Genomic DNA, 22517 nt, shown 5'->3' with positions numbered 1-22517 from the left:
ACCTGTTTAGGTAACCTGCTGGGAAGTTTCTGTATGTATCTGAGAATCAAGACGTAGATATATACTCAAAACAACCAAAAAAGAAGGCTGATAGGCATTTCGGGTACATTTTTTCCTTCTACTAATAACAGAAATTAGGATTGACTTGAAAAATTTCAAGTTAAACAAGATTCAATGAAAGAAACACTGCCTTCATGTTCTTCAAAGGCATGTGAGGGGCTGAGCTAACCTAATTATGTTTTCTTTAATGTGAAATAGCTATTTGCCTGACATTCCATTTGCATCTTCCCATCACATTCAAATGGCTGGGACATTGATTTTTTTTTTTTTTCCTAGGGCTCCCTTTGAACATGAAAGTGTTTTTTTCCCATTTTCCCCCCTGGTGAGAGCAGTGATAAGAACGGATCGATAATTACATTGTTGGATAAAAATGAATATAAATTTTATTGAAAAACAACACCAGCGACAATGTGGGGAAAGCCTACTCAACAGCCACTGGCCCACACAACTCAACACACACGTTATGAAAAGTAATCAGCTCTTAAGATTTCTGGCTACTTCTTTCCAATGAAAAGAAATGATAGACCCCAGAGAAACTGATGTGGGACACAGACGCACATCACCCTTGAACACACTGCTAACAGCGAACGATGGGGCCATACTGTTCACTTTGTGTTTGTTGGGGACGATCTAGTGTACTTGAAGGATTAACTGGTTTCGAGAGAATTTAGTCCTTCCAGTTAGCCAAGCATCTAAAACCCAGACCACTGGGAAAACTTTTGCAGTTTTCAGAGCTCTTTGAGAAGAGGATTTTTCACAAGCTTTCTTGGCACCTTGCCCCTCCTGCTTGAGAACAGGAAATAGTTCTTTATGTCTAGCCTAAATCCTTCGTGCTTCAGTTAATCTATTTATTTCCTTTTCATCTCCGCAGGCGGTGAGGAGTCTGGGTGGGGCAGTGCAGCAGTGGGGAACTCACAGTGACCATAATCAGATCCAGACGGCGTCCGGCCGTGCTGCGGGCACACTGGAAGGGGTTAATTGCCGCTGTGGTTGTAGCCCATTTGCCCCCCACTCCCACACCCTCCCCGACCTCCTGCACCCTTCTGCCTGTGGCCAAAGCCCTGAGTGTGATCAGTCTCCGTCCTTCACCAGCCTAGTAAGGAGGCGGTCAGAGCCGTCCTTTCGGGTCCCATATCCAGCGTTTCCATTTGAAGACGTGATTTCTCCGGAAAACACCCCCAAGTATTACATGCCATGCCTTCTCACCCTGCCAGGCAGGCCCCGAGCTCGCCTCGCGGCTTGCGCGTGGCAAAGATGTGCTCCGTGTGTACAGGAGGAAACACCCAGTGAACTGAACATAAACGTCTCAGTAGCGAATTTCAGATTCTGCCTAAAAAACCCGGGCGATCCGCTCGGCTTCGCAGTCCCGCTCGCCGGCAGCTTCACGCTATGGGCACCAGGGGGCGCCCGTGCCATTCCACCAGACGCCGGGACTCGGGCGCCAGGAAACAAAGATGGGGATTTGCATAAAAGGCTTCAAAATGCACCCCTGAATTCTATCCTGAGCAGCAGGCGTGTAAAAATTCATGAAGATTGGATTTCATTCCATGTATTTTTACTTCGGTGGAAAGAAATTCAGGTGATTTCTGACAGTGCCTACGGCTGTCTTTACAAGGAGGGGGGTTAACACAGAGGGAGGGGTTCCCGGTTGCTCTGCAGACCTTTGGAGAGGTTGAGCCTGGTCTTTCCGGGGCGACTCTTGTTGTGCCAGGTAGCATCCTCTGCCCGCTCCAGAATGTACTGATTAGTTATATTATTTTTAAAAAGGTACATGTTGTCCTCATCCGGACTAGCCACCGTTCTGGGTCCAGGGAGTCACATGAGTCACAGAAGGCACTTGTTATTTGGATAAAACACAGCACATTTCTTTCAGCCCATAAAATCAAAGGTGTGAAAAAAGGCTGTTTTCAGGGTGTGAGAACTCCCCTTGTTTTCCCATCGTGGTTACTGCGCAGCGGTTCTGCCTTGGGGGCCTTTGTGCATTTTCCAGGCGTGAGTGACAACAGTGCCAAAGGCTTGGGTGGCAGAGCCTGCCAGAGGGCACTGGACACAGGCCAGGGGAGAGCGCAGACCCCCATGGGGTGCTGCCCTTGTGTTCTAGGGCCCCCCACCTGTCACCCGGCTCAGGGTCAGGTTCAAGTTGGGTGGCAGCGGGGACCTTTGAGGAGGTGATGAAGTTTTGGGAGCCTGGAAATTTAGGCAGGCCTCTTTGGGGGAGGCTGCTGCCGCCCACCCTGAGCTCTGAGATGGCAGGGGCAGGACCCCTTGGTTCCCTCCATTACACAGCATCTCACACGGAGCCCGGTGCTTATGAAGTGCCCTGTGAACCTTTGCTGAACACACAAATGTGAGGATGATGGCAGAGGGGGAGCCATGAGCATCCGGCTGGCCTGGCTGTCGCTGAGCCTGAGGACTGCAGAAGAGTGGTTGGGGGGAGGGGCACTGGGCAGTGCCAGTTCTCAGGGTGCGGGCCCTGAGACTGGAGTGGGGCCGCCAAGCTGACAAGCCAGGAGGTAGGGAGCGCCGACAGGGGCTCCTCGTGCTGGGAGGCTGCTGCTGTGGCCACACAGGGCCTCTCCCTCCTTCCCTCTCCCCTGGCCTTGCGGGAAGGAGCCAGTCTTGCCGCCGTTGCCACGGCAACACGGGCCTGAGGTGCTGCTGAGGGCCGCTGGGCAGCTGAGGCTCCCAGGGCTAGAGAAGGCGGCGTGGAAGGCAGGACCCCAGGGGTCTCTCATGGCAGAAAAAGGCCGGAAGGGAGATGGGATGCAGACAAGCCCCCAAACAGCTCCCAGAGTGGGTGGAGGTCCCGTGGGCTTTGCTGGCGGGGACCCTTGGAGCTTGGCAGAGCCCTGTTAGCTCATGAGTCTCCTCGGCACTGTGGTATTTGCTCTACTCCCTGCCTGGCCTCCCTGCCCAGGTCTTGATTTAGGGTGATCAACAAGACCCCCCACCCCCCAAGGGCCAGCAGCCTCTTGAAGCAACCCGTGCAAGTGTAGGCCAGGGCCTGGAGGAAGCCCAGCCCCTGAGAGGGCCTGGAGGGCCACCGACTCACTAGACTGAGCCGGACTGCGGGTGCTTCTGAGAGCACGGAGTCGGAGGCCTCGCACTCTCACACTCAGGGGATGGGGCTGCTGGGGTTGCCCCCGCCCTCCGGCCTTCCACCCAGGACACCCAAGAGTGGGCCCTGGGAGCCCCCTCCTGACTCTTCTATCGCCACATTCTCAGTGTTTCTGGGACTGTGGAGCCTCCAGCCAGATGCAGGCTGGCGAGCTTCCTCTTCCCACCTTCCTTCCTCTAGGGCTCCTGAAGAGCACGAGGCAGCGGGAATGCAGAAGATGGTCAGGCCTGGGGGAAAAAATGGTAGTCCGACGCTCGCTGGGGTCCAGGAATCTGTGAGGGACACTGAGGCTACCTGAAAGGGGCTCTGTGATTCATTCAGGGTGACTCAGCCTTGCAGACCGGTCTCTCTTGGGCCTGGAGGACAATTCTCTCACCGTCGCGTGAAAAGCTTTCTGCCCGGGCAACCTCCCTGCTTGCCCACATCAACCCCATAAAAACAACGAGAGCGCTAACACGAGAAGGGGGCGTCTGGGTAATGGTGTATGGTTCACAATACCTTGGATTTACATAGCACCTTTTTCTTCTAAAGGGCCTGTGCCTCCGTCTCCTCGGCCGCGGCCACAGCCAAGTGAAGCCGTGGGATGCCCAACATCCCCGCCTCCGTGGCCAAGCGGAGAGACTGAGGCAGAGGCCTCGAAGTGGTTTCATGCAGGCTCGGCGGCGTCCGGGGCTCTCTGCACCTCCGTCGGGCCCTCCCTGGGCAAGTCTGGGCTCGACCCTCTGGGAGGGAACGGAGGGGGTGGCCGGGGCGCCAGACCTCACTGGGCATTCACTTGGTACTTCAGGATGTAGGAGTAGAAGTTGTGGTTGGCGTTCTCCAGCACCATGACGTAGATCTCGCGGCAGCCGGCCGTGCTGCAGCTGCCCTCCCAGTAGCCCTCTTGATTCAGGGTCAGGGGCCACGTGTCCCGCCCCTTCACCAGGGCTTTGGCAACCCCATGGAGCTTCAGTTTGAAGGAGACGTCCCGGTTGGCGGGAAGCACGCCTGAGAGAGGCTCCAGCAGTTCATTGTCCTGCCCCCAGTTGCCAAAGCTCTCGGGGAACATGGGCCAGTTCACCTTGGTGTTGGTGCAGCACAGGAGGTAATTGAAGACGAAGACGAAGTTGCCCGGCTCCAGCCTCTTCTTGACAAAGATCTTGAGGGCAAACTTGCCCGCCTGGGGCAGCTGGACCTTCAGCTCGGCCCGCTTCTCCCGCTGCAGCTGGAAGATGTAGCGTCGCTGCGTCTCCTCGGTGATGGGGCCTTCGTCCCCGTGCAGGGAAGCCAGGACGCTGATGCCCTCCTCCACGCCGAAGCTGACGGAGCAGCGCCCGTCGCTGGTGTGGATGATGGGGTCGGGGTGGGAGGGCTTCATGATGCCCATCTGCTCCGAGAACCAGCTGGGGCCCACGGGCTGGTGCAGCTCGGCCGGCAGCCGGACGCTGAGGTCCACGTAGTTGCACTTGAGCGTGTACTCCAGCACCGAGCTGTAGACGTCGGAGTTGCCCTTGGCAAAGATCTGCAGCTTGTGGGTGCCCACCGCCGGAGGGTATATGTCCAGCTTCATCCCGTTCTTCCGGAGGCTCAGCAGCCCGTGCTCCTGCTTGCCGTTGAGCATGAACATGAAGAGTGTCGGGGCGCGGCTCTCAATGGTGATGGTGGCCTTCCCGTTCACTGTGGAGAGAGAGCCAGGGTCAGGGGCGGTGGGCCCGGGATGTGCCGACGTGCTGCTGAGTGGTTAACACCTGGCTCCTGGGGGAAGAAGCCCTGACTCTAGCATCTGCCCGTTTCCACAGTGTAAGTACTTCCAGCACGATGGATTTTAGGCGATCGAGATGATATCCTCCAACACCGTGTAAGACAGCCGCGGCGCACCACCGGAGGGGCTCCCGTCGGGGCTGCAGGTGGTTCTCTCAGGGTGAGGGCCTCGGCAGAAAATCTGCCCCAGCTCTACTCGTTTGCCTCACCCAAGCGATTCTGGATTCTCATTAGATGAAAGTGGCCTGGAGGCTTAGCCGGATTCCGAGCAGGGGAGAGGGCCCGGGGGCTAGGAGGGCCTGTGACTGGTTGGGGGGGCTCCCTTTGTCTCCTTCCAGTCTGAAGCCTTATTTCACATGCTTCCTCCGGCCTCTGTTCATTACAGCGTCAGTGTCTGTCAGGTGAACACAGGACCTTCAAACCTGGCTGGGAGGGTTTCATTGCCGGAGGCTGTGCTCGAGGGGCGGGGCTGCCTCCTCGCTCCCCCCACGGCTGCCACCCCAGGAGGAGAAGAGGGTGGCCGGGAGGGTGGGCCAGCACCCTCTCTTGGCTGTGGCTTGGCCTATCTCTGGAGGACTTTTGCCTCCACTCCCCCTCTCCCCTTGCCCTCTGGTTTTGTCTTCCTCTGTCCCGGTCCCTGTTTTTCTGGGATAGGTGGTCAGTTCTCCGGCTCCACAGACCATGAGCACTCCCCTACCTGGTCTTCCCTGCCTCGCAGGACCACAGGGAGGGGCTGTGGCTCCTTGCAGAGCCTCAATCCTCTTCCCCTCTGAAGCCCCACACCTGCGCCTTGTCCCAGCAACCTCCCAGCCCCCGTTGGGTTCACGGGTGAGCACAAAGGAAGGGGACAGACTGCCGTCAGAGCCACTCTCACCAGGAATCTTTTCCCAGTCTGAGGTCCAACGCTTTTGCTGGGGAGGCCATGCCTGGGCTCTAGGACAAGGACCTCCAAGACTTCCCCTCTAATCTGCCCCAAGGCCCTGACTCCAGGCTGCTCTGCTCCTGAATTCAGTGCTAATTCCCAACTAGCCAGTGAGAATCCCAAAGCGGCCGCAAGAAAGGATGGGTGCTTACTGGCTGGCTTCCTTCTGTTTCTTCACGGACTTCTTCTTCTGGAAACTTTTCCCGGTCTTCCCTTGCAGGGAACCCCTCCCCACTGCAGACCCTTTCCTCCCACGTAACTCATCTGGCCTCTGTCCCCACTCTCCAAAGACTTCCGTGACTTCCTTGGAGCCTCTGGGCTGCTGGCCCACCCTCCTGGCCGCCCTCTTCGCCTCTCGCAGCCCCTGCCCGCTCCAGCCCTCCCCGGCCACCACTGCCCATTCCCTCTGCTGCCATTCCTTCCCTCTCTGCCAGACTGTTTTGTGGGGTGCTTTGGGATATCTTCTTTGTCCACTTTCTTTCTCCACTGCCTCCAGCCACTATGGGACATCTGTCCAAAGGAACGTGCCCCAGAGCAACAGACTTGTTACCAGTCTCTCTCCGTTGAATCTCTCCTCTCCCCTTGCTTCCTCTCATAGGCCACCTCAGTGCGCAGAAGCTGTCTCAGCCTTCAACTGCTCGTGGCCCTGCCCTGTTCCATCTTGCTTCTGAGTTGGCTGTGAGATGGCACAGAATTCACCTTTGATGTGGAGTCCCACCAGAAGGCCCCTGGCAAATTAGCTACCTGGTCACTCCTGCGTTCACTTGTGTGAGTCACCATCAAACTGGAGACCAGTGAGAGTCCTGTCCCCTCCTGCCTGGCCTGAGTCAGGACCTCCTTTTCGGGACCACAGCGCATTCTCCTGCCTCCTCCAGGGTACACATCCCACAGCCCTCACACCTGTACTTCCCTCCACCCTTTTCCCCCAAACCAGATAAGACCTTAGCACAACGTCTGACTGTAGAGAAGCCTTTTCCTGAGCCCTCAGTAAGGTCCGGCTCCCCTGGAAGCCTTTCTTGCCGCTCCACATCCCCTTCAGGAAACTTAGCATTGTTGTACTGAATTAGTTCCTGCGATGTCTATCTTCTCCACAGGGGTGAGCGCCACGGGGAATTGGCTTCCTGCCTCCTTTCCTGTGTGTCCCAGGCCTCACCAGGGTTCCTGGGCCAGCAGATTCTCTGCAAAGGATTGCTGAACGGCTGGAAGACTTGAAAGAAGGACTGTCGACCCTAGGGACTCTGTGGGAGCCTGTGACCTCTCCGGCATCCCTTCTGCCTCCACCTCCCCTGACCCCTGTTGCTGGCCTCCCGCCCCCCACTCCCGTCCTCTGCCTTGCCTGATTTTCACCCACCTGTTTCTCTCTCCTGTGTTCTTCTCTTCCCCGCTCTTAACAAAACTAGCTCCAACAAAGAAATAGTCCTTAAATATGCATCACGAATATGGGATCAAATGTGAGATTACTGTATATTAAGAAACCCAGTGTTTCCATTTCTGTGTCTCTTGCCAAGGCAAGTTCTACTCCGCGGCATTAATTTGACTTTGGTGTGGCCCGGTCCATTCTTCCCTGTGGTTCCATGGCCCACACCAGTCAGAACAGGCTCCCCGTCTGATCTGTGCCCAGAAAACGTGTTCTTGAAGACAGCAACCTCACACTGTCATTTTAACAGCAGGAGGCTCCAGATATTTGTAGTTTTAGAAGAGGATTCGAGAGCTCAGCAAACTGGTTAAGGAAAGCATTGTGAGGCAGAAGGAAGAAATCAGCTGGATGTAACTTGGGGACACCTGTGCTCCCCGTGCCCCTATCCCTCTACATGGGGGATGGGGCTCACCAGCAGACCCGCCCACAGACCTCTCCGTGCTAACAGCCAGTGCCAGCTCAGGCCCTCCCTCCTGGGAGTACGGGGACCCCCGACTCTCCGAGACGGTGCCAACAGGCAGGCCTTTGCTGAAATGTGGGGGTGTGTGTGGGTGGGCTTGGGGGGGGTGTAGAGGTGCACCGACTAGGCTGTGGTGAGCCCTGTAGCGTGTCCAGGTTATGTGCCCAGCCCTGGACCGGGCACCAGGGCCTTCGACATACATAAGACAAAGGTCATGAGGCTCGTGACCACAGTTCTGTATCCTCTCCCTCACAACCCCCCACCCCAACCTCAGAGTGCCCAAACACACCTGGATGGGTGCCTGTGGCCCCTGTGGGGATGTGGGGAGCAAAGGTCAGTCTAGGCCAGCCATGGGGACAGCTCAGCTATGGGTCCTGCTCTTCTTACTCTTAGGGAAGTTGGGATGAAAAGGCTGGACTCTGCTTCCAGGAGGGAAGCCGGCAGAAATGACAGACATCTGAGCTTGTTAAGGGAAGGACAGAGAGGAAGTCAGGCTGCGCCCCTGGAGCCAGCCCTGGTCTAGGGGTGCTTGAGTTCAGATGTTGGAGCGCTTGCTGTGTCCTTCCAGAGTGTGTCTGTCCCTGCGTGTGGTGACGCCTGCTCTCTTCCAGCTCCTAAGGCCCCGCTCAGCAGTTACTCCCTGATTAAATCCTCCCCCAGTCCTCTGTCCTGGGAGACCCCCGCTGCTCCCCCACTCCCTGCTTGGACGGCCGACACACAGAGCCCAGCTTGGCTGAGCCAACATGTCCTCTTGGTCAGGAGTTCGGGAGAACACAGCAGGCTAGTGAGCTTCTGTCAGGGATCCGAACTGGGAGGTGGGGACAGCCAGGCCTGAGGCGATCCTTTACTTGCTGCAGGAACTGAGAGAGACTCACCCAGCTGGGGACCCTCTGTTCCTGGCTCCCTGACAGGCTGAGATGTAATTGGGGTCCTCAGGGCCTAGGGAAACCCAAGGGTTTCCTATGCAGCCGATTTTTGGTTTATGCTGCCGTGAGCAGGTGTCTGTCCCTGCAAATGTGACCTACGGCTGTGTCCTCCCCGGAAGGCCCGATGACCTTGGCTGCCTTAGTGGGCGTCTGCACATACACACAGCTTACAGGAAGCTCCCGGGCCCCGGCTGGGTCCCCTGGGTGCCCAGATGCCGGAGGGGCAGAGCTGGCTTCCCGTCCCTGCTGCCAATGTGGCAGCCACCAGCTTTGGGCTTACCTGTTCTGAGGACAGAAGTCTCTGGGTGGGCGCTCAGCATCCCCTTGTTGTAGAATTCACTCTTGTGATACATGCTGCTCTCGAACTGCCTCAGGGATTGAGGTGGCTTTAGCAGTTGCCAGTTCTTGTTGTCTGGGAAGTGGTCCTCGATGAACAGCGCAGGGTGGGTGAGGAAGTAGAATTCATTGTAGCTAGAGGTAGGGGGGAAGCTGGTCAGTAGCCATGGGGGTGAGTAGGCCTCAGCTTTGTGGAGAAGGAGGTGGGGGCTTGCAGGGGGACGTTTGGGGCCTTCTTTTGTCTAGCACCTCCACAGGAGGGGTCCGGCCAACAACTCAGTGGGGAGAGGCACTATCTCCAGTCTTAACATGGGCACTGCAGATTGCCCCTCCATGGCTGCTTCCAGAAATAGGGGCCATGGCAGGAAGGTCTACTCCAGGTGGAGCTGTGTCCAGGTGGGGAATGGGTTCCGCCTACTCTCAAGGCCTAATAGAGATCTGAGGCAGCAAAGGCATAACCCAGGCACCCGGTGTCAGCCAGCAGGGTGGAGGGAGGGCAGGCAGCCCTGCCGCGGCCCCCGGGCCCAGTGAGACACGGCTCTCTAGCGGTCAGTGATGGAGATCAAGAGAAGAATAGGGAGACTCCTCTGAGCTAAAGTTTCACTCGTAGCTTGTGTTTGGCTTGTGTGACGGCCTGTCGAGATTTAAACTGCAAAAATCAGAGACAACGCTCTCATTTTTCTAGATAAAAAAGAATCTGAGTCGCTGAGAGATGTTATGATCCCGGGTGGATGTCATGGCCATAGGGTAAAACCAGAGCTGGCCGGAGCCTTGGAGAAGGTGCTGGAGACGCGCTGCAGCACCTTGCGGCCCAGCACCCTGCCCCACCGCGGCTCACAGGGACTCTGCGCACCCACAGCACCCTTTCCCACAAACAGAACCCCTTCCTCGGCGATGTGAGGTGGCTGCATTGGGCCCAGGGAAGTGGAGGAAGGGAATTCTGACTTTCCTGTGTTGTAACACAGCCAGTGGCTGCCAGGCCTGAAGAGAATCTGCAGACGGTGAAGCAGCTCTCAACTCTCCTTCGCTCTTGTATGGCCGGTGGGCAGATGCGGGGCTTTCAGCCCTTGGGCCAAGGCAGCCACGTGGAGCCAGAGGAGGGCTTTAGGCAGTGGACAGTGAGGGGACAGAAAGATCCAGCCCTTCCTACTGGCTTGGACCTAGCACACTGCAGAGCTGGAGGAAGCCTGGGAATGGCCAACAGCAAGGAGAGGTGCCCTTGGCCTTCCTGGCCCTCCCACTTCCTTCAACCTCGTGCCTCCCCGCTTTCCACCAGCTGGACACCCAACAGCCCTGAGATTTCTACTCACAGGAAGGTGAATTTGGAGGTGCTAGAATCCACCAGGCCACTGCCCCAGGTGCTGTCCACCAGGTGCCATCTCCCCTCCAGGTACACAGCGTTCCAGGCATGGTCAAACTCCCCCGAGAAGCTCTGCCCCGTCTGGTAGCCAAAGCCCTTGGAGTAGCCAGGCACAGTCATGCACTGCACTCCAGCGATCCTGGGGGCGGGACAGGGGATCTGAGAGGTGGCTCCTGCTGGGGTTGCCGGACCCCTGCCAAACTGTCTGTGGCCCCAGGCCTTAGGCAAGTCTGCTGTCAGTCCCTCTGTGTCTCTCCTTTTCCCTCCCTTTCACACAGTCCCATGCAGACAGCCTGAGGGCTGTTATTTCCAGGGCTAGGAGATGGGGACACAGGGCTGGCCGGTCCTGCTGGCGCAGACAGGCTTCAGTCTCCACTGCCTGCTCCTCCCCAGAGACTGAGCAAATCACTTCAGAAACATCTTTCCCCAGATGGAACCCGCCTGAGTGCTCCACCTGGGGTCTTCAGGAGGACAGTGGGTGCAGTGGCGAGGAAACCAGGGAAAGGATGATGTTTTTGAAGCATATGAAAAGCTCAAAACACGTGGCTGAGGAGTTGGGTCTGGGTGACAGGGACAGGGTGTCAGGGAGGGGTGACGGGGTACAGAAGAAAGCTGAGCCCTACTCTCTCCATGACATCATGCTCTAGGACACCTGTGTGAAGACAGCCAGGGCAGGCCCGCCGGTGTGTCCAGCCCTGCCCAGGGCAGATGGGCCCATGGCTAAGATCACTCAGGTCCACCTGCCAGGGCTACCACAGTGCTTTCAGGTCATATGCTGACTGACAGTCCTGGCCACAGTTTCAGTGTCCCCCACAGATGTCCTTTGAGGGGTGGAAACGTTGGCCCTTCGGCCTGAGGTGTCCAGCCCTCTCGACTGTGCTCCTCCATGGCTTACAAGCACTCTGGCACAACTTCGGGTGGCCGGGAGAGTGAGGGATGGATGGCGGTCCCCTGTGGGGACCACAGAAATCATGGGTAAGCTATAGTGTGGGTGTTTGTAGCTGAAACCCCGAGGCACCACCCCAAGACCAAAGCAAGAGCCCGAGAGTCCTTCCATGAGCAGCTGGCCTGCTCTGCAGCTGCCTGCCCACGCACGGCAGTTACCAGGGCTGGCTGCTATTGTGACCCCGGGACAGCTCGTGCGAGCCCTCTTCGGGGTCTTTGTGTGAAGGACAAAAAGGTGTTCCTTCTTTAAGAGACTTCCCTTTGAATTCTGGCAGCTTGGTACAACAAACACATTGCCTGTGCTCCCCAGGATGGTCATGGTGTCTCCCTCAGTGGGCCTCCTCTAAGCATCGCCGGCTGCCCTGCTCTGTGCTCGCCTCCCATGAGCCAATTCTGTACTCTCTGTGTCAGCCAGGCTTGGTGGCCTCTGGTGGCTGGGGGCCTTCTGTGGACCAGCTCTGCGGACTCCAGCACCCTCAACAAGAAGGCCACGGGCCTCTCAGGGTGATGGAGAAAACAGCTCCACATTCGTTACAGGAACAGGGGAAATTTTCCCTATAAAAACATATGTTTCTAAATCTTTTTTTTTTTTTTTTTTAAGAGAGAGAATGAGAGAACACCTGCATGTAAGCAAGCTGGGGAAAGGGAGTGGGGAGCGGAAAGGCAGAGGAGGAGGCAGAGCCTTCAAGAATCTCAAGAAAGCTCCACGCTGGGCAGGGCTCCACCTCACCACTCTCCGAAATCCAGTCAGATGCTCAACCGGCTGAGCCACCCACATGCCCCCAGAAAGTTGAACTGCCCACTGGGATACTGGATTAAATATTACTTATCATTCGTTGAGAGCAGCTGTGAAGAGAAAAGGGGAGCCTGCTTGTTTCCACATTCCACCCTGCTTCTCCCGAACCCTGTCCCGTTCCCACGTCTGCCCGGGCTTCCCTCCTCCATGGGGTGCAGGCCTCCCCTCCTGCCTGCGGCTTCACAGAGGAGGGCCGGGCCTCCCAGGCTCTCGGAGACATGCCAAGAGAACAGAGCAGCCAGGCACCCCAGGAAGGACTTTAGGAACACTCGGGGAACGGGGACAGAGAGCAAGAGGAATGGGATCCCAATGTCAGGTTTTTCTGCTGATAAAGGCCAAAACCTACTCCTGGAGCCGAAGGGCAGCCCAGAGGCAGGAAGCACGGGAGGCAGCAGGCCAAGCGGAAGCCCTGGGGGTGGGATGGTGGGGAGTGGGTGTGAGGGTCGGGGGCTGTGCACGCCTGGGGAGTCCCCTGCCTCAGAAGCTGCAGAGAGCGTGAGGGGCTGTTTCTGGTGGTGGGAACTGAATGTGTTCACTGTCTCAGAGAAAACAGGCAGCAGAGGGGGAGGAGCGAGAGCAAGGCTAGAAGGGTGGGATGGAGGGGCCCACTGCGGGGCTTCCCTCGGAGGCAGGGCTCCCCCTACTCGGAGTGAGTGAGAAGCAGTGTGAGGTAAGACGTGCTCCTGACACAAGAGGAATGAACAGAAGCCTATGAAGTCCTGTCGTCAGCACGAGGCCTGAGTGTGTGTGTGTCGGGGGTGGGGGGGTTTGCATGTGCAGGGCCAGAGGCGGAGAAGGAGGGCAGACTGCACCTGGTCTTCTAGTAATGCCATTATGGGCAATTGTAATTTTCTTCTTTAAACTTCTCTAGATCTTCTAAATTTTCAGTAATGATTGTGTGTTACTTTTAGAATTGGAAAAAAGCCATAAATACTCCTTGAAATTACATTCTTCGGTGAGTTATTTTCCTTTCTTGCCTAGAAACGTCTGTGTGCATCCATTTCCGGGCGCGTGCGGAGGGCTGTGGCGTCCCGGGAAGAGTTCTGCACTAAGGGACTGACAGAGGGGAGCTCTGGCCCTCTGGATGTGCTGCCCGTGGAGGCCCGGCCTCCGCTCACAGCACCTCGTGGTCCAGGAAAGGAGAGTCCTGCCCATCCCCTCGGCCCTGGGGGTCGCAGTGAAACAGAGCAGGTGTCATGGTGGGCAGTGTGGCCGGCCATGTGCCTGGGCAGTGGGCCTAGGGCACCCTCCCAATGGGGGAGGGCAGTGGACATAGGCTTTGAGAACCAAGTCGGGGAGCAGCAGTGAAAGCCCGACCCCAAGCCTGAGAAGGGCGGAAGGAGGTTGAAGTGCGTGGCTGGAGGGGCAGTCACTGGGCCGAGTCAGGGGATCTGGGCTCAGTCTAAGCTCTATGGTCGCCTCCAGGGTGACCTTGCCAGGCCCATCATGGGCAAAAAGAAAGGTTGGCATTACGCGATTGAATGGTGGGGCGATACTCCTAAGACAGGCTGGAGGGAAGCTGTGAAGGCCATGGAGAATGCCTGGGGCAGAATAAAGAAGAAAAAAGAATTTTAGCTGTGAGCTTACTCCATGCTTGACTATGATAGGAGGATATTTTATTACGTGGCAGCAATGTGCAAGGTGAATTGCACAAAGTAGTCATATGTAAAGCATTATTGTTAATAATCCATAATTCTCATGCAAAATTGTGGGACTAGTAATTCCAGCTGCTGGTTGCTAGTCAGGATGACTCACAAACATTTCTTGCCATTGAGAGACCGCTGACTTTTGTGCAAAACATGTACCAGGCACCAGGGTTAGGGTTAGGGTTATCATATCATATCATACCATATCATATAATAAATACTATAGCCTAATAAAATAATCTGAAAGGAAGTTCATTGGCTGCCCTAGATAAGTGAACCATCACTAAAATGCTAGTGATGCACATAGCCCTTTTAGGGGACCCAAAGGAAGAGGAATTTGCCGGAAAAATCTAGGAGAGCACAGAATAAGAGACAGAAGATGAGAAATGTTTCCACCTCCTCATGAGATCTGACTGGCCATTCTAGAGCCCAAAATACCATCCCAGGACATCGATCTGATAACCTCAGGCCGCAGGGTCTTGGTTTGTACCTGTAGTAGCTTTCATTTTTTTTTTTTAAAGATTTATTTATTTGACAGATAGAGATCACAAGTAGGCAGAGAGGCAGGCAGAGAGAGAGGGGAAGAAGCAGGCTCCCAGCTAAGCAGAGAGCCTGATGCGGGGCTCGATCCCAGGACCCTGGGATCATGACTTGAGCTGAAGGCAGAAGCTTTAACCCGCTGAGCCACCCAGGCGCCCCCCTGTAGTAGCTTTCAAATGGCCAACACCGGTGGTATCAGTTGCAGAGGGGGTGCAGACTGTCTGTGACTATTGTTGTATACAGACAGGGTCCGCGGCCTGCCATGGGAACCTGGAACACTGCATTAGCCCCACCACTGCCAGGCCCCCTCCGGGTGGCTGCGCTATCTGGGGTGGGCCATGTGCCCTGCAGGTGTCAGGCTCTGACCTCAGTGTACCTCTCCAGCTCCCATCAGCTCTCCAGGGAATGGGAGCCACGTGGAAAATAAGAGAGGGAGGGAGGGATGTAGTTAATGGGAGATGCAAGGAAGCATGCTCTTCTTCCCTTTTTTTGTACCTCGATGAAAATATTGATTTTTTTCTATTCTTTTTTTTAAAAGATCTATCTATCCATCTATCTCTCTAGAACACATAAGTAGTGGGGAGGGGCTGAGGGGGACCAAGAGAAAGAATCATGAGCGGGCTCTGTGCCGAGTGCGGAACCCGATGTGGGGCTCGATCTCATGACCCTGAGATCATGACCCGAACCCAAACCAAGAGTTGGCTGCTCCACTAATCGAGCCACACGGGTGCCCCCCAAATTTTGTGATTTTTATACTAAGGCAGAGCAAGCGGAACCATAACTTATGTTTCACTGTTTATAGAGCTGATTTCCTGTAAATCTGACAGTGCCTCTATTTCCGCTGCACGGTCTCCTTTCCCCTTTCTCGCACCACCCTTAATGGTGAGGTCAGTAACTACAACGGCAGTAATTATTCTCACTCTGAGGCCCTGCGTCGGGCCTTTTGGACCTGTGACCTCAGGGCCCTCCTCTCTGACAAGCGAGGAGTCAGCAGAACAGAAAGGGAGGCTGACTTGCCTGAGGACACACAGCCCACCAGTGGCCAGAGCAGCCGCAGGACTCAGCTGTCCTGACACACACAATTCAGGAAGCTTTGTGATGTCCTTTAGTATGCCAAGATATGTTTTAATTTATAAGTGTATGGGCGGAGCAAAATTAAAGGATGGTTTGTTCGAGTGACATCCTTCATCTCCGTGGGCACTAGCCTTCAGTGTATCTACAAGGGCGGGGGAATTCAGATGTCCTTTTCAGAGACTTTATATGACAAAGTCAGATCTGGGCATAACTTCAGGTAATCCAGGATATCTGCCTTTCTCAAGAGGGCGAAATGGTCACTCTCCAGCCTTTGGGGCCTTTGGAAGCAAAGGATGTGTTGGGATCGTCTGGGACATCAGGCTGAGGAGAAGCTGGCCACTGCTCTTGCTCTTTGTGACAGCAGGAGGACGGACGGGGACCGGCTGACACCGGACTGGTGACCACCAGTCTCCCCAGCATCAAAGCCTCAAACAAGCACTAAGCCCCAGGCTTTCCCCAGAGTCTCTGGAAACTCTGCCAGCTGGTGGTGCCGGAGTCATGATGACAGGGGGAGGGGTGGTACTGGAGGCTGACTTGGTGGCAGGAATCTGGGAACCGAAGCTTGGCCCCTGCAAGGAGGTTAAGCAGAATTCATGAAGGCCGAGGGGAACTGAGGCAAAAGAAGGGACACTGATGCTGGATGATGGGAAGTCAGAAAGAAGCCAGACCAGCAGTTAAAAGCAATGCACTAACAGAAAAAACTCACATTGGTTACCTGGGAAAGACGATGAGGAAATGAAGGATGTTGCAAAAATATCTGAGTTCCCCACCGAATTACTTTATTCAATCAGTCTTTAATGAGGCCGCTGCAAGGAGGCAGAATGGACGGGCAGAAGTAATGATGGCCGTGTGGGTACTACTCTTGCTAAGAGGCCGCGCTGACAGCCGAGCCGGGATCAATCAGCAAGTGAGGATTACATGTCTTCTGCTATTAAGGACTCAGCTAATGAATTTACCAGACCTCTGGCAATTATTCGGAAAGTAGGGGAATTAGGAAAGTGATGCATGGGTGAGGTTACTGATCTTTAAAGCCAAAGTTAAAGGGATCCAGGGAACCGTGAGCTACCGTTAACCATCTGAGCAGCGAACGGAGTTTTCACATGCTGACTGCCAGGTTAGAACCTAGCTTGAAATGATGCAAAATGTTGGGATGTGATTTAATGATCAGCTGCATCCCAGAGGAAGGCCATTGTTAAGCATCCGGATCAGGCCCCAAACTGACAGGTTCACTCGAGGCAAGCGTGAGTTTTCTGAGTCTATGTGTGTCTGCGGGACAGTTCCACTGAGTGACAGTGTTCCCATACTCAAGAAAGACAGGCAAAGTTAAAAACAAAAAACTAAAACAACCCAACAACCCCAAAGTCAGGTTAGCGAACTCCAAACCGCATGTTCTCACTTAACACTAGCACTGCCAGCAGGCACTACGGTCCCCATGTACAGATGGGAAAACTGAGACTCTGAGAAGTTAGTGCCTTTCCGGAAGGAACGCAATTAACAAGTGGTAAATTGAGGACTGGAAATTAAGGACGGGGGAGCTGAGGACAGCGAACGTCTTTCTGACTTTCAGTCTGGCACCCCTCAGCACCATGCTTGGAAGGCTTATAGTGGATAAAGAAGGATGTATCCTATGACTGAAAAATCTTATGCCTGAAAAATCAAGTTGGCCAGCGAAGATGAAAATTACACTTTGAAAGGTGCCAGGCACAAATAGAGCTGAAAACAGACTGAGGGTTAGTCCATAATTTAAAATGAGAGGGAGGCCCATTTCATACAAATCTGCTATGAATATCTTGTCATTTCTGGTCATCCCGGGCCTATGGTGTGTAGGATTCTGAGCTGGACATTCACAGGGGTAACAGAAACAAAGAGAGGGCGGCTGAAGACACATAAAAGACCTATTAGCCCCACAAGACAGGTAAGGAAAAATGAGCACAGGTAACATGGATATGATAGAACAGAGTCTGGGAAGGAAGGTGACAAAATGTTAAGTGTTATCTCTAAGTGGTCAGAGTGACCTAATTTTCTTCTTTTTGCTTCTGTGCCTTTTATAAATCATCTATAATTAATAACTATTTTTTTTAATTTTGGAAAAGTTACTAAATAAAAGCATATGGCAAGCCTGGAGCCCGTTGTGTTGGTGGTTGTGTATGGTGTGTTGATGACATCAAGGGAGGGGACAATGTGGGGCGGGTGGGGGGTGTTTGACCATCCAGGAGTGGGGCTGGAAGGAGCATCAGAGAGAGGGGAGTGGCGTGAGCTTGAGGACACAGAAGTACGGGCAGTGTCTCTGGGTGCAGGGCTGGAAGGGAGCCAGAGGTCGGATTTTGGAGGACTTTACAGGACAGTGTGGGCCTGTGGGTCCTGTTCAGGAACCCAGGGCCTAGGGAGTCTGGGCAGATGGCCAGTGAGGATCCTGTTTCCTGGAGAGACCTCCAGGCACGTTGGGGTGCCCAGGGCCTGGAGCCGGGGTAGGAATGGGAGGGGTGGGAGGGAGAGCCCGCTCTGGTGGAGTGAATGGGCTGCGGAGGGGCTGGCATCCACAGGGGCCTGACCTGTCCTGGTTGCCTCTGGGACGGGGGTGTCAGGGGTGGGGCGTGGAGGTGGGGGACACGAAGAGCTCGTGGTGTGGGGAGGTGGGAGGGCCCAACAACGGGGCGGAGGGTGGAGGGGTGGAAGGTTAGGCCAGGAAAGAGGTGCGTGTCTGCAGGAGCAGAACGGTTTGGGCTGTCTGCATCAACATGTACACACAACCCCGACATGTCACAGCTGCCCACCTGTGGACCCCTGAGTGTCTGTTGTTGCACTTGGTTTGACAGATCGGCACCTGAGTCCTGGTGGGCTGACATGGGAGCTTGTGAAGGCCCACTACCAGAGGCCTGCGGACCCGGTGGGCGGAGCCTATCCCCCCCCCCCCCCCCCCCCCCCCCCCGGGGAAGAGGCTCTTCAGTGGCCTCCTGGGCTCCCTGATTGTTTCCCGCGGAACCCAGCAGACCTTGGAGCATGGGCACGGGAAGCTGTGCGGTCGGTCGGCGGGGCTCCACCAGCCTGGAGTCTCTCTGGAGGTCACCTAGAACCAGCAATGGTGCCTCCGCACACAAGTGGTTTCCTTAGCTGCTGTCACCCCCTCGGGGGCCTGGCCAGGAGCTCATTCCCAGAGCAATGAAAATGGAGTCCAAAGCCTCCAAGAGAAAAGCCCAACTTCCTACTTATTCAGCTCCTCCAACTGACAAATCCTTTCAGGTAGGAGATCATCTGTTTCCCCCGAGAGAGGGACCCCGTGCCAGCCAGAGGACAGGCTTTCACTGTCGTCCCCTTGGCGTCAGCAGCCACTGTCCCACTGCTCCCAGACCTGCCATTCTTCTAACCTTCAGCCAAGCAGAGATCAGAGAAGGTGGAAAAGGGGCCTTTTATAACCAAATTATCTCTGTGCTTTCATCTGCCATTATGTTAATGCGTCGCGAAACCCAGCAGATGGTGCAAAGTCAATTATGCTGGTGTTAAAGAGGGAGAAATTGACCTTTTCAGGACTCACTTCGATTCCAGAGCAGAGTTTGCAAACTCCGTTTGTGGGCCTTGAAGGTATGTGAGGCACTCTGGAAGGGGAGAAGGGAGGGGGGGGTCGCAGTGGTCAGCCCGGGACCGCCGGCCTTCCGCGGGACCCCGCTGTACCTGCACATTTTCTCAAAGAGTCCAGCATAACCATCACAGTTGGTCTTCTGGGTCCGCAGGATGTCTGTGGGCTTGAAGGCCTGGCGGTCCTTCTCCTGGGCGGCCGCGACGTCATACTCTGCAGGGCAGAGGAGGCTGTGAGTACTCAGGTCCTGGGTGGCGACCAAGGGTGGTTGCCTGTGGCCTGTGACGCTGTCCCCCCCCTCTGCTGGCTTTTCAGCACCGTTTGGACGGGCCTCCCTCAGGTCCCGGGGAAACCACCGCGGGCTGAAGGGAACCAGGCCCAGCCAGGGCAAGCTCTGGGAAATGTCATCTCCTTGTGCAGGCGGCAAGCGGGAGAGCAAAGCATCGGCAGAGCAGGCTGCCTGGCTCGTTAGGCCTCCGAGGAGAGGCTGGAAGGAAAGGGGGCCAAGACAGCACCAGGAGGTGAGGCCCTTGTCCTCCCCACCACACAGCTCCCTAAGCAGTTCCTGGGAGGCTGCTCCCCACCCATCCCTGCTGCAGCTGCCACCCCAAGGTCTCACGCTGACCCACAGGGGGCGCTCTGAGCTACCGCTAAACGGGGCTGCTGGGTAGTGAAGGTCTGGCCGGAGGCCCTGAGGCAGGAATCACTGTGGCCGCTGAGGCATGAAGGGAACGTGTGTGAGGGTGGCAGGCAGGAAATGTGTGTCTTACTAATGTTCTGTTTCTGATTCTTCCCCCTTAAGGCCCAGGCTGAACGGAGCTGCTGGCTTTGGGGAGGGAGGAAGTGGCCTCTCAGGCTCTGTGGTCAGATACCCTACCTGTGTCAGGTGAGTTCATCCTCTAAGCAGCCTCCCTCACTGCTGCTCTGGGAGGACAAAGGAAAAGCCCAGTGGCAGCAGATCAGGAGAGCCCTCCCCCGCTGGTTAGAAGGTCATAGGGAAAATGCTAGAAGGCCACCGCACCACCTGGCTCTTCCACTGACTGCAAGGGGCAGCATCCAACATCCAACATCCCCCTAGCAACCCCTGTGGGGCCTGGCTTGACCTGGCCAGACGCTCAAGGCTGTCCTGTGCAGAGCTGGGGACAGGTGCACAGGCCCAGGCCCAGGCCCCCTGAGGTTGCTCTGAGTGCCTGGAGATGGGGCTGAGGTCGTGGCTGTGGGAACAGGGAGAGGGAGGGGCGAGCCCACTCTTTCCGGCACTGGTGCTTTAAGGAACCCTGGTGTTGCAATAACTTCCCAACATCTATGAACCTTCCCCGTCCTTCTTGGGGATGACCTTCTGTCCTGGGTTCTCAGGTCTGTGCTGCAGGTTTACCAGGGAGCCGGGACTGAGGGAATGCTGCTCCTGGGTAAAGGGCCTTAGCTCTGGTCACTGGCTGTAGGCAGATGGCCACGGGGGAATCCCCCACCCCACAACCCTTTATGGAGACTGTTAGTACAAGGCACGTCTTTACCCTCCTTGGTTAGTCTTTGGTAATTCAACCTAGCCGTCTGGGAACTCTTTTCCTCTACTGTCTGTCTCACGCCATACACACTTGTGGTCAAGTGAATCCCAGACAGTCTCCCCCAGGAACAGGGTCCTTCAGGGACTGGCATCAAGGGAGTCCTAGAACCAGCAGCACCACAGGTGGGCCTACCTATGTGGTGGCAGATCCAGATCCAGATCACGCGGACCCTCTCCAGGTCACTGTGGGCCTCCTGGAGCAGGTCGCTCACCAGCTCGTCCAGGCCACTCTTGACCGTCACCTGGGGGGTGGGAGGGGTGGGCTATGTCAGGGCCTGGGTGAGGGCTGTGGGAGCCCCAGTGCCTTGCTACTGGCAGCCGGTGCCGCTTTTCCTCCAGGCAGAGAAGGAGGAGGAGAGGGCCAGAGGCACAAGGGCTTGGCTGAGGGCAGCTTTTGGTTGGGGAGCTGGACATATCAGGGAGTGCTACCAGCTGAGTCATCGGCCCTGGAGCCACACACCCTTTCCTGGCAGACCCTGGGGCCATCCAGGTGGGTGGACATTGGGCAGATGAAGCAGCTCTTACCCATGCTCAGTACTACCCAAAGTGATCTATGGACTTAACACAATCCTACAAAATTCCAACAGCCTTTTTTTTTTTTTTTTTTTTTTTGCAGAAATGGAAAAACCAATCCTCAGCTTCATATGAAATGGCAAGGGGCCCAGAATAGCCAAAACAATTTTGAAAAAATAAGAACGAAGTTGGAGGACTCACATTTCTGGATTTCAAAACCTACTATAAAACTATAGTAATCAAAATAGTGTGGTACTCACACAAGGATCATATAGATGTGTGGAATAGAATTGAGAGTCAAAAAATTAGCTTATACCCCTATGACTAACTGATTTTTTTGTTAAGGATGACAAGTCTATTCAGTGGGGAGAGAATAGTCTCTAACAAATGGTGCTAGACAACTGGATATCCACCTACAAAAGAATGAAGTAGGACCCCTACCTCATACCATATACATAAATTAACTTGGGGTGCCTGAGTAACTCAGTCAGTTAAGCAGTCAACTCTTGGTTTTTGGCTCAGGTCATGATCTCAGGGTTGTGAGATCGAGCCCTGTGTCGGGCTCTGGGCTCTGGGAGTCTGTTTGAAATTCTTTCTCTCTCTCTCTCCCTAAATGAATAAAGAGATCTTTTTAAAAAGTTAACTCAAAAAGGATCAAGGGCTTAAATAAAAGAACTAACATGATAAAACTCTTCAAAGTAAACACAGGAATAAATAACCATGACCTTGGATTTGGTAACAGATTCTTTGATAGAATACTATAAGTACGAGTTACAAAAGAAAAAATAGATTTATTGGGTTTCATAACAATAAAAAACTTCTGGGCATCAAAGAACATGACTAAGAAAATGAAAAGACAACTTAGGTAATGGGAGAAAATAGTCACAAATCACATTTCTGATAAGGGATTAATATCCAGAATATATAAAGAACTCCTACAACTCAACCCTCCTAAGGGATTAATATCCAGAATATATAAAGAACTCCCGCAACTCAAAAAGACAAACAACCCAATTTTAAAATGGATGAAGGACTTGGATATACACTTCTTCAGAGATATATAAATGGCCCATGAAAAGCTTCTCACATCATTAGGGAAATGTAAATTGAAACCACAGGACGCCACTTCGCACCCACTAGGAGGACTATAGTAAAAAAGATAGCAAGGATGTGGAGAAATTAGAACCCTTGTGCCCCGTGAGTGGAAATGTAAAATGGCGCAGGTGTTGTGGAAAACAGTTTGGTGGTTCCTCAAACAGCTGAGCAGGATTATCGTATGATCAGTAATTCCACTCCTAGGTATCTACCCAAGAGAACTGAAGAGAGCGAGACAGACACTTGTTCACCTATGTTCATTGCAACATCATTCACAATACACAGAAGACAGAAACAATGCAAGTGTCCGTCACAGATGAACGGGTAAACACATGAAGTATATCTCTACAATGAAATATTATTTATATTTATCCATGAAAAGCAATGAAGTTTTCACACATGCTACAACACGGATGAACCTTGAAAACGTG

At 54.6% G+C, this 22517-nt stretch overlaps 1 protein-coding gene across 1 annotated transcript in view; it reads right to left on the bottom strand.

The window, feature by feature from the left end:
• Positions 1-342: 342 nt before the first annotated feature.
• Positions 343-22517, bottom strand: part of KY (kyphoscoliosis peptidase) — a 46967-nt gene continuing 24792 nt past the window's right edge. Inside the window, exons 7-11 of the mRNA XM_046001814.1 lie at positions 20612-20720; positions 19010-19127; positions 10290-10478; positions 8924-9114; positions 343-4834 (exon numbers count right to left, since the gene is read on the bottom strand). Coding sequence (XP_045857770.1) covers positions 3939-4834; positions 8924-9114; positions 10290-10478; positions 19010-19127; positions 20612-20720 — 1503 coding nt within the window. The 3' untranslated portion in view covers positions 343-3938. The remainder of the gene's footprint in view (positions 4835-8923; positions 9115-10289; positions 10479-19009; positions 19128-20611; positions 20721-22517) is intronic.

Source organism: Meles meles, chromosome 4 (genome assembly GCF_922984935.1).
Source record: "Meles meles chromosome 4, mMelMel3.1 paternal haplotype, whole genome shotgun sequence".
Classification (NCBI taxonomy): domain Eukaryota; kingdom Metazoa; phylum Chordata; class Mammalia; order Carnivora; family Mustelidae; genus Meles; species Meles meles.
This window is presented reverse-complemented; position numbering and strand designations above follow the sequence as displayed.